Genomic DNA, 19,242 nt, shown 5'->3' with positions numbered 1-19,242 from the left:
GGGGCCGGGCCCATGTGAGGAAGGCGGTCAGCGGGCATCCTCGGGAACTCTGACGTGCAAAGCGAGGCAACCAGCTGCTGCCCTCGCCGTCCTGCTCAGGCCTCCGTGCTCTGTCCAGGCGCTGCTCCCGTCTCCGCTTCCCTTCCCACTGTCACACCTGCCTCCTTTCTCCGTCACTGGAGCCAGGCTTGCCAGACACGCCTGCTTCTGGCAGCTTCTCCTCCTTTGTCCCCGCGGCCTTCTCTGCGCACCATGCTGCCACCCGCTGGGCACCATGTTTCCACGGTGTTGCCGGAACAGTTCAAACACAGAGGGAAGCTCCGTACCTGGGGTGTTCTAGATTCCAGACAGCAAGTCTTTTCGCACCAGGAACAGCCCGACCCGCACTGGGCGAGTCACGTGGGGTCCTGGCTTAGGCCGTGCTTCCTGCCCGTCCCCGGAGCCCACCGGTCTGTCAAAGCCTGATTCAGCCTCTCGGGCCCGGGGCAAATGCCACCTCCTCCAGGAAGACTGCTGCATCCTCTGGACGTCCTCAAGGTGCTGACCTGGTTCTCCCGGGCGGGGCAGAGGCGCTGGTGCAGAGGCCGGGCGCGTCAGGCACGAAAGAAAGACCGCCGAGGGGCTGGCATGCAGAGCTGAGAGCTGCCTCCAGGTCTGCGCTAGTCGAGAGCGGCAGGAGCATTCTGACCGTCCTATCTCCCCAGTTTCATTCTTGCTCTAGCGTTTAATTTCTTCCCGTCAGGACCCGCTCAGTGCTGTCCTTCTCGATTTCCGAGAGAGGCTGGTCCGAGCCAGCAGCTCCCTGCCTTCCCTGCGGGGCCAGCTGTAGCTCGGGGTGGTGGTGGTTCCGTCCTCTCCATACGTGGGACAGACACGCAGGAGGCAGGTCTGTCGACCTTTGACCCCGCCCCAAGCCGTGGGGGCAGAAAGACGCTCATCCTGTCAGTCTCTGAGTGAGGGGTCCCCGCGGGCCTCTGCCTTCAAGAGACTACACTGCTGAGCCAGAGGCAGTGACACCGGGCGTATTTAGGGTCTCGGCGAGTGTCCCAGGAATGGACCTGAGAAAACAAACCCAAGAGCTTTGACTTCTGCCGCCCGAAACGCCGCCGCGGCGAGGATGGTGCTGCTCCGCCCGGCACCGGGAGCTGCGCTTGTACAAAGTGCTCTGTGCAAGTTGGCTAAGGAGATTTCACGAGAGTAAGTGGATAAATGTCTTTGAGTCACAAAAGACCTTCATTACTTTCTTCTCTCCAAATATTTCGACGTCCAAGCTGGGTCCTGGGTACAGGTGAGCGGGGTCCTCCGCGTGGCTCTGAGCAGGCCCTGGCCACGGCCTGCTGCCGTCCTGCACAAGACTGGTGACCGGACGCAGCAGATGCAGACGGGCCCTGCGGTGGGGCGTGGGAGCTCAGTTGTGCCTCTCGACTGTTACTAGTGAGATTTAAGTGGTGACAGCGAAGCCACAAAACGCATGATAAAATACAAGTCAAACAGCTGAAATTCTAAGTGTAATATATGTAAACTGAGGACATCATAAAAGGAAACAGGAAATACACGTATGGCAGGACAACTTTTTCCCAGTTTCAGCATACAAAGTGAAAACTGATAATATCTGTCTTTGAAGAGTGAAACACATTAATTTGAACAGCCAAGAAAAAAATTGCAATTTATTAAGATTCAACAAAGCGTTGTACTTTTGAAAGCAACTTTCGGTGCATGTTCTTCAACAATCACATTCTATGAGGAAAAACATTAAGAGCCACAAACTTGTTTTTTAATCTGAGAGTTACAGACATCTTAAATTCAAAATAAAGATAAAAAACAAAACAGAACAACAAAAAAATCAAACAAACCCAACAAAATCCGAAAATAAGCAGATTCTTTACTTCCATCCTCAATTTTAAAACATCAGGAGATTTTCTACAACCCCATGCTAACTGGCAGCACGGGAGCTGTATGTCTGGGTGCACACGCACGCACGCACACACGCATATATTTGATATACATATGCAGGTATACATACATCAAATATACAGATGCATGTAATATGTAATGGCAATGAGATGCAGCCACTCTGAGGAAGGTTCGTTCCGCTAAATACACTACTGAACTCGAGAAGAAAAGTCTTGAACCCAGTTTGTGCATAGTTCATGATCCTCTATAAAACCAGCTTTTGTTGACCTGCAATCTTGCAGGACTATTTTTTTGTTTGTTTTTTGTTTTGTTTTGATAAAACCATTAAAAAGCTAATTAAAAAAAATGTAATGCACAAGTTTCCTGATCAAGCAGGCAGGGAGCACAATGTTCATATATTTTTTTTTAAAACATACTTGAGGGTATGTTATTCCATTGTCTTTCTTCCTTGCAAAACAATCAAAACATTGATCATTTTTAAAACATAAAGCAATTTTTAATATATAAAGCACTCTTCAAACATCTATTTCTTTTGAGTCCATTATTTGGTAAATATGTAACTGCTACACATTAGAGATTAGGTATTTTTGTCTTTGTGGGTTTTTTTTTTCTCTTTTTTCTTTTTTTCTTTATTTTTTTTATTTTTTATTTTTTAATAACATCTTCAGTGCTAGGAGTTGGGTGTAAAAATACATGAAATGGTGTGGAGCTGCCCTCGGGAGCCCTGGCTTTCCTGAGAGCGCGTCCGGCATGTGCAAGACAGTGGCCACAACGCCTCGTCACCTTGACGAAGGGGCGGAAACAATCGACAGAGTCCACGACGGCGGCCGAGGGGACAGCACTGTCCGATCCCAGAGCTCTGAAGTAGCGCATCTGCATTCTGAAAATAGGTTTCTTTACGACGGAAGTATTTTTTTTTCTTTTTAAAATTCCTTTTTAATTTTTTTTTTTTTTTTTTAATTTAAAGTCTGAAGGAGAAAAAAGGTCTGTAAACAGGTGGGAGCCCAAACCGCGGGCTCCTCCAAAAGCAGTCACAACCCACATCCAAGTGCTTGTTTCGTTCCTTCCGCGGAACCATCCGTTCTTTACAAGTATCTATGGCCACAGTTCAGCAACAGTCTTTTTCTCTTTAACTTTATATTCCAAATGGAAAAATGGTGCAATACTCTGGTAATAACTTTCTTGCATTAGTCCACAATAAAAAGCTGCTAAAGGTAGGTATACATATTATTTCTCCAGAGATATACACTGTAATTTTTAGACGCAGTAACAGAGTCCTTGAGTAAACATTTACACGTGAATTGTCACCGGCCCTGTCCTATGAATTCTCTTTAACATCTAGGGTTAGCTGGAGGGAGGGCAGGGACACTCAGTGCAAAGTTAGAAGCTAATAACGATAACAAACGTTTGACCAATGCGCCAAAGAAAAGCATATACTGAATAAAAGGAAACCCACAGTTAGATCCCTCACACGCCTTCAAACACACGAACATAGACGGTGCGTGCCATGCGGAAGCACGCACTACACACGTGCACACACGCGTTCTGTTTCCACACACACACATAGGCGATGAACTCAGAAATTTTCCTAGAGCCTGTTTCTGTGTACTGATGTCAACCTGGAAGTGTAGAATTAGACTTAGAAAGTGTTCACATTTCATTATTGGCCTGCTGGATTCAAGTATTTGCATGTTTGATATGTCTTTTTTTTTAACTTTTAAAAAATATTTTTTGGGATAAAAAAAATGACATGAAAAAGTAATGAAACAAGGGTAATGTGCATAGGCGGATCCGGGCGAACAGAGAGCAGATCGCAGACCGCGCCTTCCGCTGACTCCCGCCGCGGAGCCCGCGCCTGCCGGCCGCACCAGGCTCTGCCCCGCTCACCGGCCGCCTCTGGTAATGTGCATAATCGTCACAGGCTCATTTTAAATAGGCTTCACGTCCCCCTCCCTCCCTCCCCCCGTGATAAAATAACCCTTTCCAGCCCACGATCTGAAAAGTGCCCTTCATGATAGAACTATTCTAAGCAGCTTTTATACTTAAAAAATCAAAATGACAACACACCATACAAACATAAGACACACAAAATAAAAAGCTATGAGGAACATCCTGTCGTTAGCATGTGACACTGACCGAACGCAGCCCGCACTGTTGCGCCAACAGTTCACAAGGGCCGCGGCCAAGGTCCGTCTTCAGAACTGGACAGAGGTACTCGAAGGGGCTGCCGCCGCGCAGGCCAGCAGGTCCACGGCACCGCGGCTGGAAAGGGCCAGCTCTCCTTGTGCGGGTGACTGTGGCTCCTAGAGGGACTCCCCGCTGAGCAGGTCCCCAGGCAGCAGAGTGGTCAGCGGGGTGGGGCTGCCGATCACCCTGCCGTCGTCGGCGCTGGGCGGGCCCCACAGGCTGCTCGAGTACTGGGGCCCCCCGCCCCACAGCAGCTCACCGCCCCCCTTGCCACCCAGGCACGGGGCACTCCAGTGGCCGGCGTCGCTGCGCACCAGCCCGTGGGAGCTGCCCGAGGTGCCCAGCCGCGGCTGGCTGGTGGCGCTGCTGGACTGCCAGCTGGAGGTGGGCGGCAGCGCTTGGCCTTGGGCTAGGAAGCGGTTTACCTCTTCTTCGCCAGCGAACTCAGCCAGGATGGTAGTGTTTCCCAGGACACACCTGCAATGCAAGGCGGGTCACGTGAGTGGCACCCCAGGCCCGCTGCGTCTGCAGCACTGGCGCTCTGGGGCGGCAAGGGCCGCCAGGAGTCGTCCTGTGCCTTGTTTTGCCACTGCTATTTCCAGACCCGTATTATGAATTTTTTCCTCATTTTAGAATTATGTAACAGTTGTACTGGCATATAAAGTACATTTTCTTTCTCTCTCTTTTTTTCTTTTTTAAGAGATGGGGTCTTGCTCTGTCACCCAAGCTGGAGTGCAGTGGCCTGATCATAGCTCACAGCAGCCTCGAACTCCTGGGCTCAAGTGATTCTCCCGTCTCCCGAGTAGCTGGGACTACAGGTGTGTGCCACTGCACCTGGCTAGAGTACATTTCAAGTTCATAAACACACCATTAACTAACTTGAGGATCATTTAGGATCAGTCTAATCTGCATCCTGAGCTAAAGGCGGAATAGCTGAGTTCCAGGTCCCACATCTCAAGTGCAGTTTCTGAAAAGGCCTACTTCCACGCTGTACCAAAAGCATCCTTCCATTAGGAAGGGCTGGCCATGGGGACCCCTGCTGGGCTTGTGTGGGGGCGTGCCATACTCCTTAGGCTCTGGCTGCTGAGGGTGCCCTCTCTCCACCACTGGCCCCGCGTGCTCTCTGGGGAGCCTTGCCCTAGCGAGGGGCGTGGCCACGGTAAACTCAGCAGCAGGAGACACCCAACTGGCAGGGATACCCAACAGGAGCTGATCTGCTCCTTCCGTGTGGAAAGTTCTGACCCCAGTGCCTCTGCCTGAGACTGTGTTTGCAGACGGAGCTTAAAAGAAGTAGTTAAGTTACCATGGGGTGGGCCCTGATCCCATCTGACTGGGGTCCTTGTAAGGAGAGGAGATTAAGACACAGCCATGCCCAGAGGCACGACCCTGTGCAGACCTGGGGGGAGGTGGGTGTCTGCGCCAAGCACAGAGGCCTCAGAAGGAACCCACACGCCTGCCCACACCTGGATCTTGGACTTACAGCCTCCAGAACTGTGAGGAAACACATGTGTTGTTTAAGGCACCCAGCTCGTGGTACTTTGTTATGGCAGCCCCAGAAAACTCATGCAAGCCCCAAACCTAACACTCGGGGGACTGGCAGCTGCTTGGCAGTGCTGAGATGGCTGCAAGGACACATACATGTGCAGAGACTTCTGGGCCTTGGCAGCTTCCTCCTTGGAGCTGTACCGGACCACGGCGTTGCCTTGAGTCAGATTCAGGTGGAATGTGATGAGAGGCCCGTGTTGCAAACACAATGTCCGCAGTGTAGAACCATCGATCTGATTGAGGAAGCACAGGGGCACAAGTTAGCTTTGCTCTGATTTCTTTCATGACGTTCTTCAAAAAAAGGTATATAAAATTGGATGCACTGAACACTAGCTAAATGTCTTTCCTTAAAAGGGCTTAATGATACATGGCTTTATGATATTAACGCTGTACACCTCTGTGGCTCAGTTATGCTCACCAGAGGAAGGAGAAAAAGCCCATTTGGAAGCTGCTCTCCCTTCACCAGGGCACATCACGCAGAGCCTTTGGCTTGTATGTGGCGCCAGGGCCTGGCTGATGACAATGGCCTTGGGAGCTGTGCAGGTCGGCGTAGCCGAGACCCCGGGAAGGGACAGGCTGGCGGCACAGTCTGAGTTGGCCAAATTACTCTTGAATGGCGGTTATGAGACAGGCAGTGCTGTCTACAGAGGCGTAATTTCCAGCCTCGACTGGGCAGGCAAACGATCCACCAGGAACACGGCTAACGGAGGCCTCTGGGCCACGTCTGCACCTGCTTATCTCCATGTGTGCCGGTGTCACTTCTGGACCCTGAACGAGGGAACCCGGCACAGACTCATCTGCATCGGGGGCCGCGGGGGAACCTGCCTCAGATCATGCTCGGGAATACCGTGGGCACCAGTGCCCGTACCTGGGGTGTGAGGTTTCGAAGAACGAGCCAGCTGCTTGTTCTTCCTGAGGTGTCGGTGCTCCACGCAGAACCTGCACGACAAGCCCGGGGGAGAGCTCGTTGGCGAGGCCCCACGCTCGCCGGACGGCGAAGCCCTTCCCAGCCTGCCGAGCCCGCCTGAAGTGGACGGCAGCACAGACCGCGCTGCGCCCTAGGACAGCCTTTCTCAACCTACGAAATCCCACGTTATCTTTCGGTAAACCGAAACCTCGCGATCCCCGCAGACGCCCTGCCCACCGCCCGGGAGAGCCCCGACTTGCTGGACGTTCCCGCCAGCCCAGGAGACCTGTGCTCCTGTCCTGCGCTTGAAGGGCGTGCAGTCTCGCCTCTGCGTGCCCCTGCCCCACGCAGAACCCATGCGCTGTGATTCTACCGGTTAATAAAACAAAGCAAACCCATACAGGCTGCTATTAAAAGGCTGAAAAACAGTTATTTCCAAACATCCTGTAGCTGATTTAAGTCTTTAGTTTCTTGTTTTTTTTCTTAGGGGCAGTGGGCTCAGTCAGCGCCCTTCTGATCTGACCCTGCCCAGGTGCTCACACGCTGGGCCCTGGAGGAGGCCCCGGCCCCTTGATGATGCCCACTAGTCACTTGCAGGTGGGAACACCTTGGGTCAACTGCAGGACAGAGGTGGAAAATCTTGAGTTTCTTGAATTCCCAGTATGTTTCTCTCATCACTAAGGTTTAACACGTGGCACTTGAAGGCAGCCTACACAACTGTAATGTTCTGATAGAGTTGTAGTTTTCAAATTGGTGGGGTTTGTTTCGGTTTTGGCCTAGAAAGCCCTTATATTCCAATGAAATTTCGTGGAGAAGCAAATATAGAAAATAGAAATATGGCCGGGCGCTGTGGCTCACGCCTGTAATCCTAGCTCTTGGGAGGCCAAGGCGGGCGGATTGCTCAAGGTCAGGAGTTCAAAACCAGCCTGAGCAAGAGCGAGACCCCGTCTCTACTATAAATAGAAAGAAATTAATTGGCCAACTGATATATATAAAAAATTAGCCGGGCATGGTGGCGCATGCCTGTAGTCCCAGCTACTCGGGAGGCTGAGGCAGGAGGATCGCTTGAGCCCAGGAGTTTGAGGTTGCTGTGAGCTAGGCTGACGCCACGGCACTCACTCTAGCCTGGACAACAAAGTGAGACTCTGTCTCAAAAAAAAAAAAAAAAAAAAAGAAAATAGAAACAAGCCCCTTGTGCTGGCTGGTGGGGGACTGAGGTTGGGGAGCCCAGAAGGGGTACACTGGCCCCTCCTGAGGGCCCAGGGCACGGCAACAGCACTGCTGAGGATGGAGCTGGCCAGCGTGGGCCCTTGATGGGTGCTGGGACTGCCTGGGGCCTCCTGGCCCATAGCAGACCTGCTGTGGCCAGCACACCAGGGCTGATCTGAAAGCGCTGCTCACCTGGCCAACGCCTGCAAAGTCTGGGGTGGCCTGGGCTCTCTCCCAGCCCCTCCCGGGCTCCAGGGACGGAGGCAGGTCTTTACAGAGGAGGCTGAGGACGAAGTGGTAAGCATGACCCCGAGGACAAGCAAAGCAGGGAGGAGCACAGAACTTACCCGAGGAGTAGGAGCTGGTCCAGCCAAGGGGGCTGGCGCCCCAGGTGGAGGAAGGCTTGGGATTGGTTAACCCTGGGGGTGGCCTCGTGGGTGCAGTAGTGTTTCTGGGCACCTTCCACAGTTCATGAGACAGAGAGGCTTGCGTGTGGGAGGCTGGGCCAGAGGACCACGTTGATTTAATGTCTGACAGTTTACCTAGAAAGGCAGAGAAATGGAGCAAAGGCATTCTTGGGACAAAGAAGAAAAGCCCGAGTCACTGGGTGTTTGGGGAGCCACACGAGTGCCTCCAGCAGACTGCGTGATAAAAGAAGAAACACCACATAAAATAGCTCGAAGCGAGACGCCGGGGGCGTGTGCTCTAGTTTCTGCTCAGAGACATAGTCTGCGTGTGTTCAGTGTAGACTCTGCCAGTATTTCTGACACTTGCTAAATGTACCAGACACAGATCTGCCATCCAGAAAACAGCATTTTCAAAGCTCAATGTTAAAGCTAACTCATAGCATAACAAACTGTCAGAGTGAAAGCATCACGCGCACACATCCTTCCTTGCGTTCTTCTGAGCATGCGCCCCCTTTTGAAGCTGTGCTCCTCTGGACACAGCCGCTCCTCCCCATCTACCACCGTTCTCCCGAAAAGCCCCAGATGCTGTCTGCACAGCACATCCCGGAGAACGGACGCGGCCCAGCGCCCCGAGTGGAAGCTCAGCATCTTGGCTTGCTGGGTGGGGAGCACTGTTTTAAGGCCCTTTGGGGAAAAAACAAGCAAAAACCCCTAACCACCAGCAGCCCCAGCCCTCTAGTAGGCGCGGGCTCAGTGGGGAGGAGCATGACCCAGATGGACGCCGGCCTCCGCGGGCCCTGCGGGCGGTCCGCGGTCCTGTAGCCAGGGCTGGGTCCCGTGCGCTGCTGCGCCCTCTGCAGGCACCAGGGCCCATCGATGTGAGTCCAAACCCACCTGGGGCCTCCAAGCCTGGTACCCGGAGTTGACTGCGACTTCAAAACGAACACTCATCTTAGAAAAGGTGTCACTGATCAGAAAAATAAAAATGTCACGAAAGGCTGCCGTAGCTGTAGGAAAGATGACTTGACTTCGCCCTTTCTCTTTAGCCAAATGATCACGAAAGTACCAAAGGTCTAAACACACCTCCTTGGTGAACATTAGAGGAAATAAAAATAAACTGGAAACTCATTTGTTTTTGTAAATAAGATGCTAAACTACATCAAAACGACTTTCTCCCCTCAGTACTGGTGTTAAAAGAATGCCTATGGCATTCTTACACTGGTTTTAAAACAATCTGGATGAAAAGGCGCAGTGGAATACAGAAATATGTTTGAAGAAATTTATAAACAATAAACCCTCCTTAAGTTCTATATCTATTAACAAATATGTTAAACAATTTGTTTGAGTGTATGTGTCTATATCTCTTTATATCTTTTGTCTTAAAAATTTCAGATTCAAATTCCCCTGAAATTTTTATGACAAAAAATTCTGAATTCTCCTCTAAGCCTGAAAGACATTTCTTATTTGAAACACCTGTACAGCCTACGGTAGTATGGAAATACTCCAGATATTACATTTATCCAAGAAGTGGAAAACAGTCCCACTCTGGGTGCTGGGAGTTCATAATGAGGCCTGCTGTGGTCTCCCCATCCCTCATGGCAAACTCAACAGCAAATTGCCAGCGGTCGCCTGCCTCTGAAGTTTTTAACGCCTGCGAACCCCCTGCCTCGTGGCAATGGGGAGTAAGAGGGAAGCGGCAGATCCACAGTCACGTGACGCTTACGCGCCACGGAGGAGACACCGTCACCTCCACTCTTTCTTGAGGAAGCAGAGGTGCCCAAGGTGCTGTGGCTGCTCTCCACCACACCATGCAGCCTCCCAGCCCAGGGAGCGGACAGACCACCAGGAGCAGCTGGGGCGTCAGAGTTGCGCTTGGGGAAGGGAAGAAACTGCTACCCGCAGTGGAGGGGCCAGCTGCGTACCTGCAACGCTAGGCGCGGATGCGATGCTGCTGAAAGAGCTGCTGTAGCCGGAGGCACTGAGCGGCCAGGCACTCGAGGAAGGCAGCGTGGCATTCTGAGATGACGGTGGGGAGGACCCTGCAGAACCAAACACGGCACTAAGCAAGCGGGCTGCGGCGTGCGGGCGGGTTGGCAGCTCTAACTCTGGGGCGAGACGATCGTAACCAGCAAGGGTGGATCTTGCCCTCAGCTGCGGTTTGGGATAGAAGCCTGACGACGAAGTGTGCCGTGAGAAGGAAGGCACAGACACGCCTCCGACTCCGCATCCCCACAGCAGTTCTTCTGACCTGGCGTCCCATGAGCCCCCTTCGTATTTCTCTTGCTTTCTTTTAAAATATTTTAGAGCTGGGGTCTCACTATGTTGCCCAGGCTGGTCTCAAATTCCCAGGCTCAAATGGCCCTCCCACCTCAGGATCCCAAGCAGCTGGGACTATAGACAGGTGCCACCATGCTGGGTTCCATTTCTTTTGTAATAGAGGAATAGTGAAAAGATATCTGTCCTATTAACTGTGTATATGAACTTGAGTCATTCTATCCCTAAAATTGCAGTTTCCTATTTTTTTTTTTGAGACAGAGTCTCGCTTTGTTGCCCAGGCTAGAGTGAGTGCCGTGGCGTCAGCCTAGCTCACAGCAACCTCAAACTCCTGGGCTCAAGCAATCCTGCTGCCTCAGCCTCCCAAGTAGCTGGGACTACAGGCATGCACCATGTGCCTGGCTAATTTTTTCTCTATATATTAGTTGGCCAATTAATTTCTTTCTATTTATAGTAGAGACGAGGTCTCGCTCTTGCTCAGGCTGGTTTCGAACTCCTGACCTCGAGCAATCCGCCCGCCTCAGCCTCCCAGAGTGCTAGGATTACAGGCGTGAGCCACCATGTCCGGCTGCAGTTTCTTATTTTGAGGAAAGCTTATCTCTGCACCTGGGAGACTCGGGGCATATGGGCCACCCTTAAGACACTTTGATTCCTTGTGAAAAAGCTCGGCCCCGTGCTGTTTGGTTTGTTTCTTTAATGTCACTCTCCCTCTCAACTCTGTAAAGAAAGCAAGCAGCGAGGGAAGAATGAGGATGCAGTAATGGTGACGGCTGGGTGACAGCAGGATGGAAAGAAAGCAAAGCTCTCCTCAGTTGGACAACGACCCCACCAGTGTGTGGATGCGGCTGGTGGAGGGGACATGGCACAGTCTGGCTGTTACATTCATTACCACACACAGAATCTGATGGCTTCAGTGCACTGAACAACCTCAGGGGTGTCCTTCACCTAGACCACCAGGCATGTGGCCTCGCCAAGACTCATGAGTGTACAGCCTGCACAGCTGTCCGCAGCTGCCCTGCTGTAAGCAGCCTCCTTAGAATGAAGGCAGTGGAGTTGCTGAAAGTTAAAATTGATTTGTGACCTGCAGGTCTTCAATTTTAAAAGGGGCCAGCTCTACTGACATCCCAAGCTACTTTCTGAATGCTCTTCTTTCATTTATCAGCAAATATAATCAACCCAAGATCCCAGGATTATAGACTGTTAATCCTACATAGTATTTATTTCTTTTATAATTAACAGTGCTCTAAGTTGCAATAGTGAAATGTGTCCCATAAGATTACAGCTAATTTTTGTTTCTCACTGGAGTGTTCCTATCAATATGCCATGAAATAGCATGACTACCTTTTACTGTTCTGGTTAATATTCACTTCACGAGGGTTAAAACTATAAATAACATACAAACAAATATCAGGCTAATATAAATTTTTAATATAAATCAGAACTTAATACCAATGGCAATAAATAAAGAGCAAGAAAAATAAAAAACCCACATCCTATTATCCTCAAAAAAAAGAAAACAAAATTCTATGATAAAAACAGGTAAAACAAACGAGCCAACATCAAGAGAGCCGTGGCTGTCTGTCCTTCTATGGCACTTTTCCTTAATGTCTTTCTCTTTGTACTTTCTTTTCTTTTTTTTTTCTTTTTTTTTTTTTGAGACAGAGTCTCACTTTGTTGCCCAGGCTAGAGTGAGTGCTGTGGCGTCAGCCTAGCTCACAGCAACCTCAAACTCCTGGGCTCAAGCAATCCTCCTGCCTCAGCCTCCCGAGTAGCTGGGACTACAGGCATGCGTCACCATGCCCGGCTAATTTTTTCTCTATATATTAGTTGGCCAATTAATTTGTTTCTATTTATAGTAGAGATGGGGTCTTACTCTTGTTCAGGTTGGTTTCAAACTCCTGAGCTCAAATGATCCGCCCGCCTCGGCCTCCCAGAGAGCTAGGATTACAGGCGTGAGCCACCGCGCCCGGCCTCTCTTTGTACTTTCTATCATGCAGGTCACTCAGTGACACAAGGCCTGTGGCCGGTCCCTGAGCTAGGTGTGGGTCTGCAGAGGAGAGGCCAGCAGCAGCCGGGGGCAGGGCACTGCACAGTGTGTCGAGGCAGAAGGGTCTGGCCGATGCGGTACACCGCTGCTGCTACTGTGCGCTGCTGCTGTTCCTGGTACGTGACCTCCACATAGAGGGATGTTCGTTGTACTCCCCCCCAACCCCCCTGCCTCAGTACCAAACCCTAACATGTCTGGAAACACAACCACAGGGGCACCAGAGTGGAGAAGGAACGAAGGTTTCCCAGTGCTTATGTCTGAGGCGACCGCAAACGTCCACCTTCCCACGCCAAGGCAGGCTCAGGACTCATCCGAGACACATGGCATTTATATGACCCCAAACGCCAAGTCCCTTGGAGACCATACAACATGCATGTGGAGCTTCGAGTCGCCAGGTTGGGTGGCCAGCTGATTTCTTAAACCCCTGAGTTGGAGATTCCATTCTCTTGCCTGGACCAGCCCAGTCTACACCCCATTTCTCCACAACCCTCAGAATACACCAACCAGCTCGCCCTGCTCTGGCACAACCTGCTGCTGTGCCAGGTGTGGCGCGCAGGGAGGGCCGCGTCTGTGGCCCTGGCTGGCACCTCAGCTTGCCCCTTGCTGTCCTGCACTGGCTCCCTGTCCCGTGCCACTCAGCTGTCCCAACAGCAGGAACACCTACAAAGCCCATGCTCCAAGACGCAGCTGCGTCAAACTGGACACAAACAGTGGAGGGACAAACGGGATGGAGACCTGCACTCACGCTGGCTTTCTAGCCGAGCCACGGACACGCTGAGAAGCTACCACTTTAAAGAACCATAGAAGCAAACACATGGTTCCAACAGGTCACGTTTCAAGTGGGAAACCTAAAGAAAGTTTTGGGAGCTTTCCGAGTGGCCTTACCAGTGCTATGTACTTATGGTAGTCCAGTTTATCACATCATAGAACACTGTGATGAAACTTCATCAGAGAGGCACTTCCATGTAAAAACATAATCTATTAATAAATCTGGCAAAAACACCCCAAATCCATCTCCACCTCCCCCATGTGCACCACCTGGTATCTTCTTACACTGCTTCTGAGGATTAGAAAAGTCATCAACTGGGCCTTATGCCACCCCGCCTCACAGCCCAACCTGTCACCCCTGACGTTCCCTGAAAGGGTCGAGAGAGACCTTCCCGCACAGAGGCGGGCGGAGCAGCCCCCCCTCACCTCCACTCTTGAGGAGGTAGCGGTTGACATCCTGGATGGTGGTGTTGATGGTAGGCCCGGTAGGGACACTGCCAGGAGTGACGTCAGGGTCATTCTCGGGATCGATATTCTGAAGTCCTTTCCATGGAACTCCAGGATGGAATTCTGTTTATAGAAACCAAGACCAGAAGCCACATATCAGAGGACCTGAACATTGCTTCATGACATTTTGAAACTTTTTTTTTCCTGTTTGTAGAAATTTTTATAATCTGCTAGTTAAATTAAGAGGCATACTTTAGACTTTCTTTCATTAAAGTAATGACTTCTTTGGAACAAACTAGAACCAGATGTTCTAGCTACCACATTAAGATAGTTTCCATAGCACAGTCATAGCATTGTTCAAAAAAAAAAAAAATAATAAGATAGTTTCCAGACAGGGTCTGAATAGTTCTACCAGATGGTATACAGTGCCCCCTCTCCCCACCATTCCCTTCCACTCCTTATATTGAACTACGGGAATACAGAAAAACATTTGATGCTGACCATACCCAAAAATGATCTGACAAATGAATTTCTAATGAAAGTGCCAAAGCCATGGGCTTAATGCTTCCAGAATCCTTAGTTCAGATTCTGGTTCCTCTCAGGCCTAATCCCTCGCCCCAGCACGTTCTGACCTGCTGTCGCACACAGGTGCTGCGTGGTCTTACCTGGGGGCCAGTTGATGCTGGAGCCATTTGAGATTTTATCACTGTCAGATTTGGCACGTGACCAGCTATGGGGAACAGCTACAGGAGGACTGGCTGGTGACTCACTGTTCTGGATTAAATCGTACCGGCCATAGGAGTCATCAATGGAGGACTTACCTGGAGGCCCAATGCTCAGACCTCCAGGGATAGCACCTACAAAGCCAACAGGAAGCGAAGAATTGAGTGAGCACTCTCCAAGCCAGGCACTAGGACACCCTGCCAGCCTTCCTGTCCAGATCTAAAGCCTTGCACCCTTCAGAGTTACATGAATTGTAAGCTTGATATGTCTAGGATTCTCTAAGAATCAGTAACTTTGTTCTCGAAAGACCAAAAACCCTTGAAGGACCGCTTTAGTTTAAGTTGGAAATCTTTATAGAACACATATCCATAGCACGGGAAGCTGCCCATAAAAACCTTTCGGGGGACAACTTGTGAGTCTGTGGTTAGCTGTCAAATTTGCTGATCACAAATTCGTGTTGTTGTCTCTGTGCCCTGCCCTCCCTTTACTCTGTTGCCCTCACTATGGAAGAACAAACAGGGCGTTAAATTCATATGGACCAAACAAATCATTCTGCCACAGGCAACGGAGCTCTCTCCTGCCAAAGAAGTGCCAGAAAGTGTGACGATTTTCCATAAATAAACCATTAGAAAGAATTTTTTCTTTTCAGAATGGTCTATATCATGAGAAAATGATATAACCTATTACGCTTCCTTTGCTGTTTATTCTACCAGGAAGTTCATAGTTAAATTTAATGGTTAACAGTGACATTATCTCTCTGGTTAGTATTTTTGCTTCTTCCTCCTTCCTAAGCATTTGATTTTCTATTTGTCTTTTGTCATTTTATTGAAAAAAACTTTTCAGTAGACTCAATTTTTTTGTTGACAAAGACAGATATAAATAAAAAGCATACAGGCTATGCGTTATATGCTTGCTGCTCTTGGGCATTTTCAATTACTTCTGGGTTTCTAGCTAAGATCTGATGGTTGGGATTCAAGAAAGGTGATGCATTCAGGAAGTCTGACTAGCTGAGACCTTATGCATCTGTACTGGCATGGAATAGGTTTTATTCAACTTTCAGACTGAGTTCTCAGAAACGCAGAGTGTGCTACACAGCAGGCTGATCAATAAATGAGCCGCACTAACCCCCGCTGTGGGCACCCTGCCAGGACCCACCGTGCTTGCCAGGGTTCTGATCCAGGGGAGAAGCAGCACTGGACAAGTTATCCATGGAGTTGGGGTGTGTCCACTGAGGGAGGCGGGACTGGGACTGAGACGGGTCCTTCACCGACAAACCACCGGTCATGTCTATGCTGTTGACATTCATGTTTGGGTTCAGTCCAGCTAAAAACAGAGATGCTGTTAGGATACACCCACTCCTCTAAATGATGTCATTCTGAAGTTCCCCTAGAGGATGTCTTGGTTCTCATTCATGGCCAAATACTTTACCTGTAACTTTTAGTGCTGATGGAAAAAACAGTTTTTGTCTTCTTAACAGGTATTTCTAGGCATATTATTCCTAAATTAAGGTGAAAATGCTAATATAGTCTTTACTTAAGGAAGGCCCATGATTCTCTTCATTTTGTTTCAGTGCTAAATAAACATGGTCCTGAGGCTTCTCAATCAGAGTCCACAGAAAAATAGAACAAATTCAAATAATTCAGAAAATCTTTTCTGATTTTGGGATATCTTATGGAAACTCACCAGATTAAAAAAAACTTTCAAGAGTTCTAAACTACCACCTATAGAACAAGCTGGTAGGGATAATTCAGTTCTACTTTTAGTGAATTAATTTTATAAAAGTCTGTTCTTAAGAAGTTTATGAATTAAATATCAAACTATCTTTAAGGAATTAAACTATTTGAGAGTGTGGGTGCTGCCATCTGCCCCAGCTGTAATGGTGAGCTGATGCTCTTGGGTTTGTTTCTCTGCCAGGGACCCACACCATGCTAGGTTAATAGAGAAAGAAGATGATGAGGATGGTGATAGAAAGCTGGCAGTAAAGAGTTCCTGATGGGGACACCAGTTAGCAGTGGGACAGACACTCAGTTGGAAGGAGTAACCAACAGAGATGGAACCTAGTATTACAGATCGTTTTCTAACAGCTACAGTTCCGGTACCATGTACATACATTCCATACCGTGTGTCCACATGTGCCATATGGTATGTAAGCAAAGTGAACCTTTACTACTAAGCAAGGTACTGAGCATTTTGGTTCTTTACATCAGGGGCTACAAATTCAAATGCCCACAGGAGCCAAGTGGGCATGGTGGGGACTGTGGCAAACCAGACAGTGTCAAAATAAGCAGGTGCCACTAGGGCAGCCAGTTACTGCCACACGGAACACAGACCCACTGTGGCCTGGCCATTTTCAAGAGAAGCCAGAAGCCATTTTTCCCAATTTTTGCATGTTGGCAATTAACATACACACACACACACACGCACACACACATACTTTGCAGACCTAACAAACACCTTTCCAAGTCTGATACTGGCAAGGGGCTGTAATCTTTGCTCTACAGGATATCTTCATTTCCATTTGTACAGATCTAGGCAGGTCAGGTGGCAACAAGGTCAGGGCTTTGGCCTGCACTTCAGAGCTCTCCAGATTCCACAGTTTGGCCCTAAGCCATCTCTTCCAACGTCCCCTCTGGTTTTCATGATCCCTCCACAAGTCAGCTAGGCTGGCCTAGCCCTGGCCACCATGCCCTAGAGCATGCCAGCCCCCTTTCTTTTCTGCTCCTGTAGGCAGCTTCCCCTTTATTTGGAAAGGCTTCCTCTTTATTTATTGAAATTCTACTAGTTTGAGGTTCAAGCTTAAATCCCATTCTCTGATTTTTCTTTTGCCACTCAAGTGATGTTTGCTTTATAAGTCTGCCCTTGAGCAGTTTATGAATTAAATATCACTGGGCATCAAGGTTAGTTTTTCCTGTTTATACCACTGATCTTCCCATCTAGACAATAAACTCCAGGTGGCAAGAGACTAAAGAGAGGCTGACCATGGGAGACAGAAGGTGGGTGGGGTCTTGGGTTGCTGGCTTCTTTATGTGAGTTGCTTAGTTTTTAATAGACTCTTCAACACAGGTGCTGCTGCAGAGAAGCGCTGAGAGCCAAGACAGGCAATTTTACAGCCGAAGTTTCTTACACTTCATTAGCTATTTGTTTTCAATACATTTGTAACTTTATTGTGAATATTATGTTATCAAAATTATCTTCCATTCAATTTTGAAGATTCATTGCAAGAATTCTTTCATTTATACTATAAAAAAATCTTTAAGAGTAAAGATTATTATACTTTATTCTCCAAATACAGGTTAAGAGGAAAGATGAATACTAGAAAGCTGAAGCTAAAGCATTTTAGGAGAACAGATGCAATGGAATTTGTTTCTGAAAAAACTCCTACAACATTAAGTAGCTGACATTTTGGAAAATGTTTTCTATGTGCTAGACACTACTTAAGAATTTTACGTATTAACTCATTTAATATTTAATAAAAAACCCTTATGAGGTAAATATTTCCACTTTATAGATGGGGAAATTGAGGCAAACTGCAGTTAGGAAAGTTATACAAGTTAGTAGTGAGCCAGTGAGTGGTAATTTAGGGCTCACATCTAGGCAGTCTAATTCCAAGTCAGGTCTTAAGTATTAATACTAGATGCTTCTTAAACACAAAGGGCACTAATGGATGGGGCATAATAAAGGGAAGAGATAATGGAGTTTAGTGTTTACCCGTTTTACATTGAAGATGTACCAGGTTTATTATATGCCAAGAAGAAAGCGCTTGTGTGATCAGAATGTGCCACTCTTTGCAGAGGCATTTAGTTGTATCATGGAAACACTATCATCACTCAGGTGGCCTTTGCCCTTTTGGATGTACTGCAGAGATGTATTTAGAGACTGCCTTGTCCTATGTCTGCAGCAGCAGACACAACACAAGCCTGACATGCTTTCACCAGCTTCTGGATTTTTATGGCAATCGGTCGGTGCAGAATCAGCATGCTGAACTGTACTCGAGGACACTTCTTCCATACTGTCTCCAGTTATGTAACCTGTACCTCTCCTGGTTAGCCTGACCTGGAGGCTGGTCACATGCCTTCTACTGACCTTTGAGCTTTATGTGCTGAGTGTGCTCCTACAAGTTAGACGTTCGATGCACATGTGTTGATTTGGTTGATTATACAAATCACATTCTATACTACAGGAGTTCTATGAACAAGAATTGCTTTTTTTTTTTTTTTTTTGAGACAGAGTCTCGCTTTGTTGCCCAGGCTAGAGTGAGTGTCGTGGCGTCAGCCTAGCTCACAGCAACCTCAAACTCCTGGCTCCAGCAATCCTCCTGCCTCAGCCTCCCAAGTAGCTGGGACTACAGGCATTCGCCACCATGCCCGGCTAATTTTTTGTATATATTAGTTGGCCAATTAATTACTTTCTATTTATAGTGGAGACGGGGTCTCGCTCTTGCTCAGGCTGGTTTCGAACTCCTGACCTCGAGCAATCCGCCCGCCTCGGCCTCCCAAGAGCTAGGATTACAGGCGTGAGCCACCGCGCCCGGCCAAGAATTGCTTTTTAAGGCCGGGCGCTGTGGCTCACGCCTGTAATCCTAGCTCTTGGGAGGCCGAGGCGGGCGGATTGCTCGAGGTCAGGAGTTCGAAACCAGCCTGAGCAAGAGCGAGACCCCGTCTCTACTATAAATAGAAAGAAATTAATTGGCCAACTGATATATATATAAAAAATTAGCCGGGCATGGTGGCGCATGCCTGTAGTCCCAGCTACCCGGGAGGCTGAGGCAGAAGGATCACTCGAGCCCAGGAGTTTGAGGTTGCTGTGAGCTAGGC

The 19,242-nt window shown here is 48.9% G+C and overlaps 1 protein-coding gene across 20 annotated transcripts in view; it reads right to left on the bottom strand.

Annotated features, from left to right (window-relative positions):
- Nucleotides 1-1,635: 1,635 nt before the first annotated feature.
- Nucleotides 1,636-19,242, bottom strand: part of TNRC6C (trinucleotide repeat containing adaptor 6C) — a 129,546-nt gene continuing 111,939 nt past the window's right edge. For 14 of the 20 annotated variants that reach the window (XM_075994806.1, XM_075994802.1, XM_075994794.1 and 11 more), the window contains 8 exons: nucleotides 15,584-15,751; nucleotides 14,371-14,562; nucleotides 13,685-13,828; nucleotides 10,092-10,208; nucleotides 8,110-8,304; nucleotides 6,515-6,585; nucleotides 5,740-5,879; nucleotides 1,636-4,578 (listed from right to left, as the gene is read on the bottom strand). In XM_075994806.1, the coding sequence (XP_075850921.1) occupies nucleotides 4,218-4,578; nucleotides 5,740-5,879; nucleotides 6,515-6,585; nucleotides 8,110-8,304; nucleotides 10,092-10,208; nucleotides 13,685-13,828; nucleotides 14,371-14,562; nucleotides 15,584-15,751 (1,388 nt within the window). In that variant the 3' untranslated portion in view covers nucleotides 1,636-4,217. The remainder of the gene's footprint in view (nucleotides 4,579-5,739; nucleotides 5,880-6,514; nucleotides 6,586-8,109; nucleotides 8,305-10,091; nucleotides 10,209-13,684; nucleotides 13,829-14,370; nucleotides 14,563-15,583; nucleotides 15,752-19,242) is intronic. The other 6 variants (XM_075994807.1, XM_075994808.1, XM_075994797.1 and 3 more) reach the window with 1 other exon arrangement.

Source organism: Microcebus murinus, chromosome 18 (genome assembly GCF_040939455.1).
Source record: "Microcebus murinus isolate Inina chromosome 18, M.murinus_Inina_mat1.0, whole genome shotgun sequence".
Taxonomy (NCBI): domain Eukaryota; kingdom Metazoa; phylum Chordata; class Mammalia; order Primates; family Cheirogaleidae; genus Microcebus; species Microcebus murinus.
The sequence above is the reverse complement of the archived record's forward strand: the minus strand, read 5'-3'. Positions and strand labels throughout refer to the sequence as shown.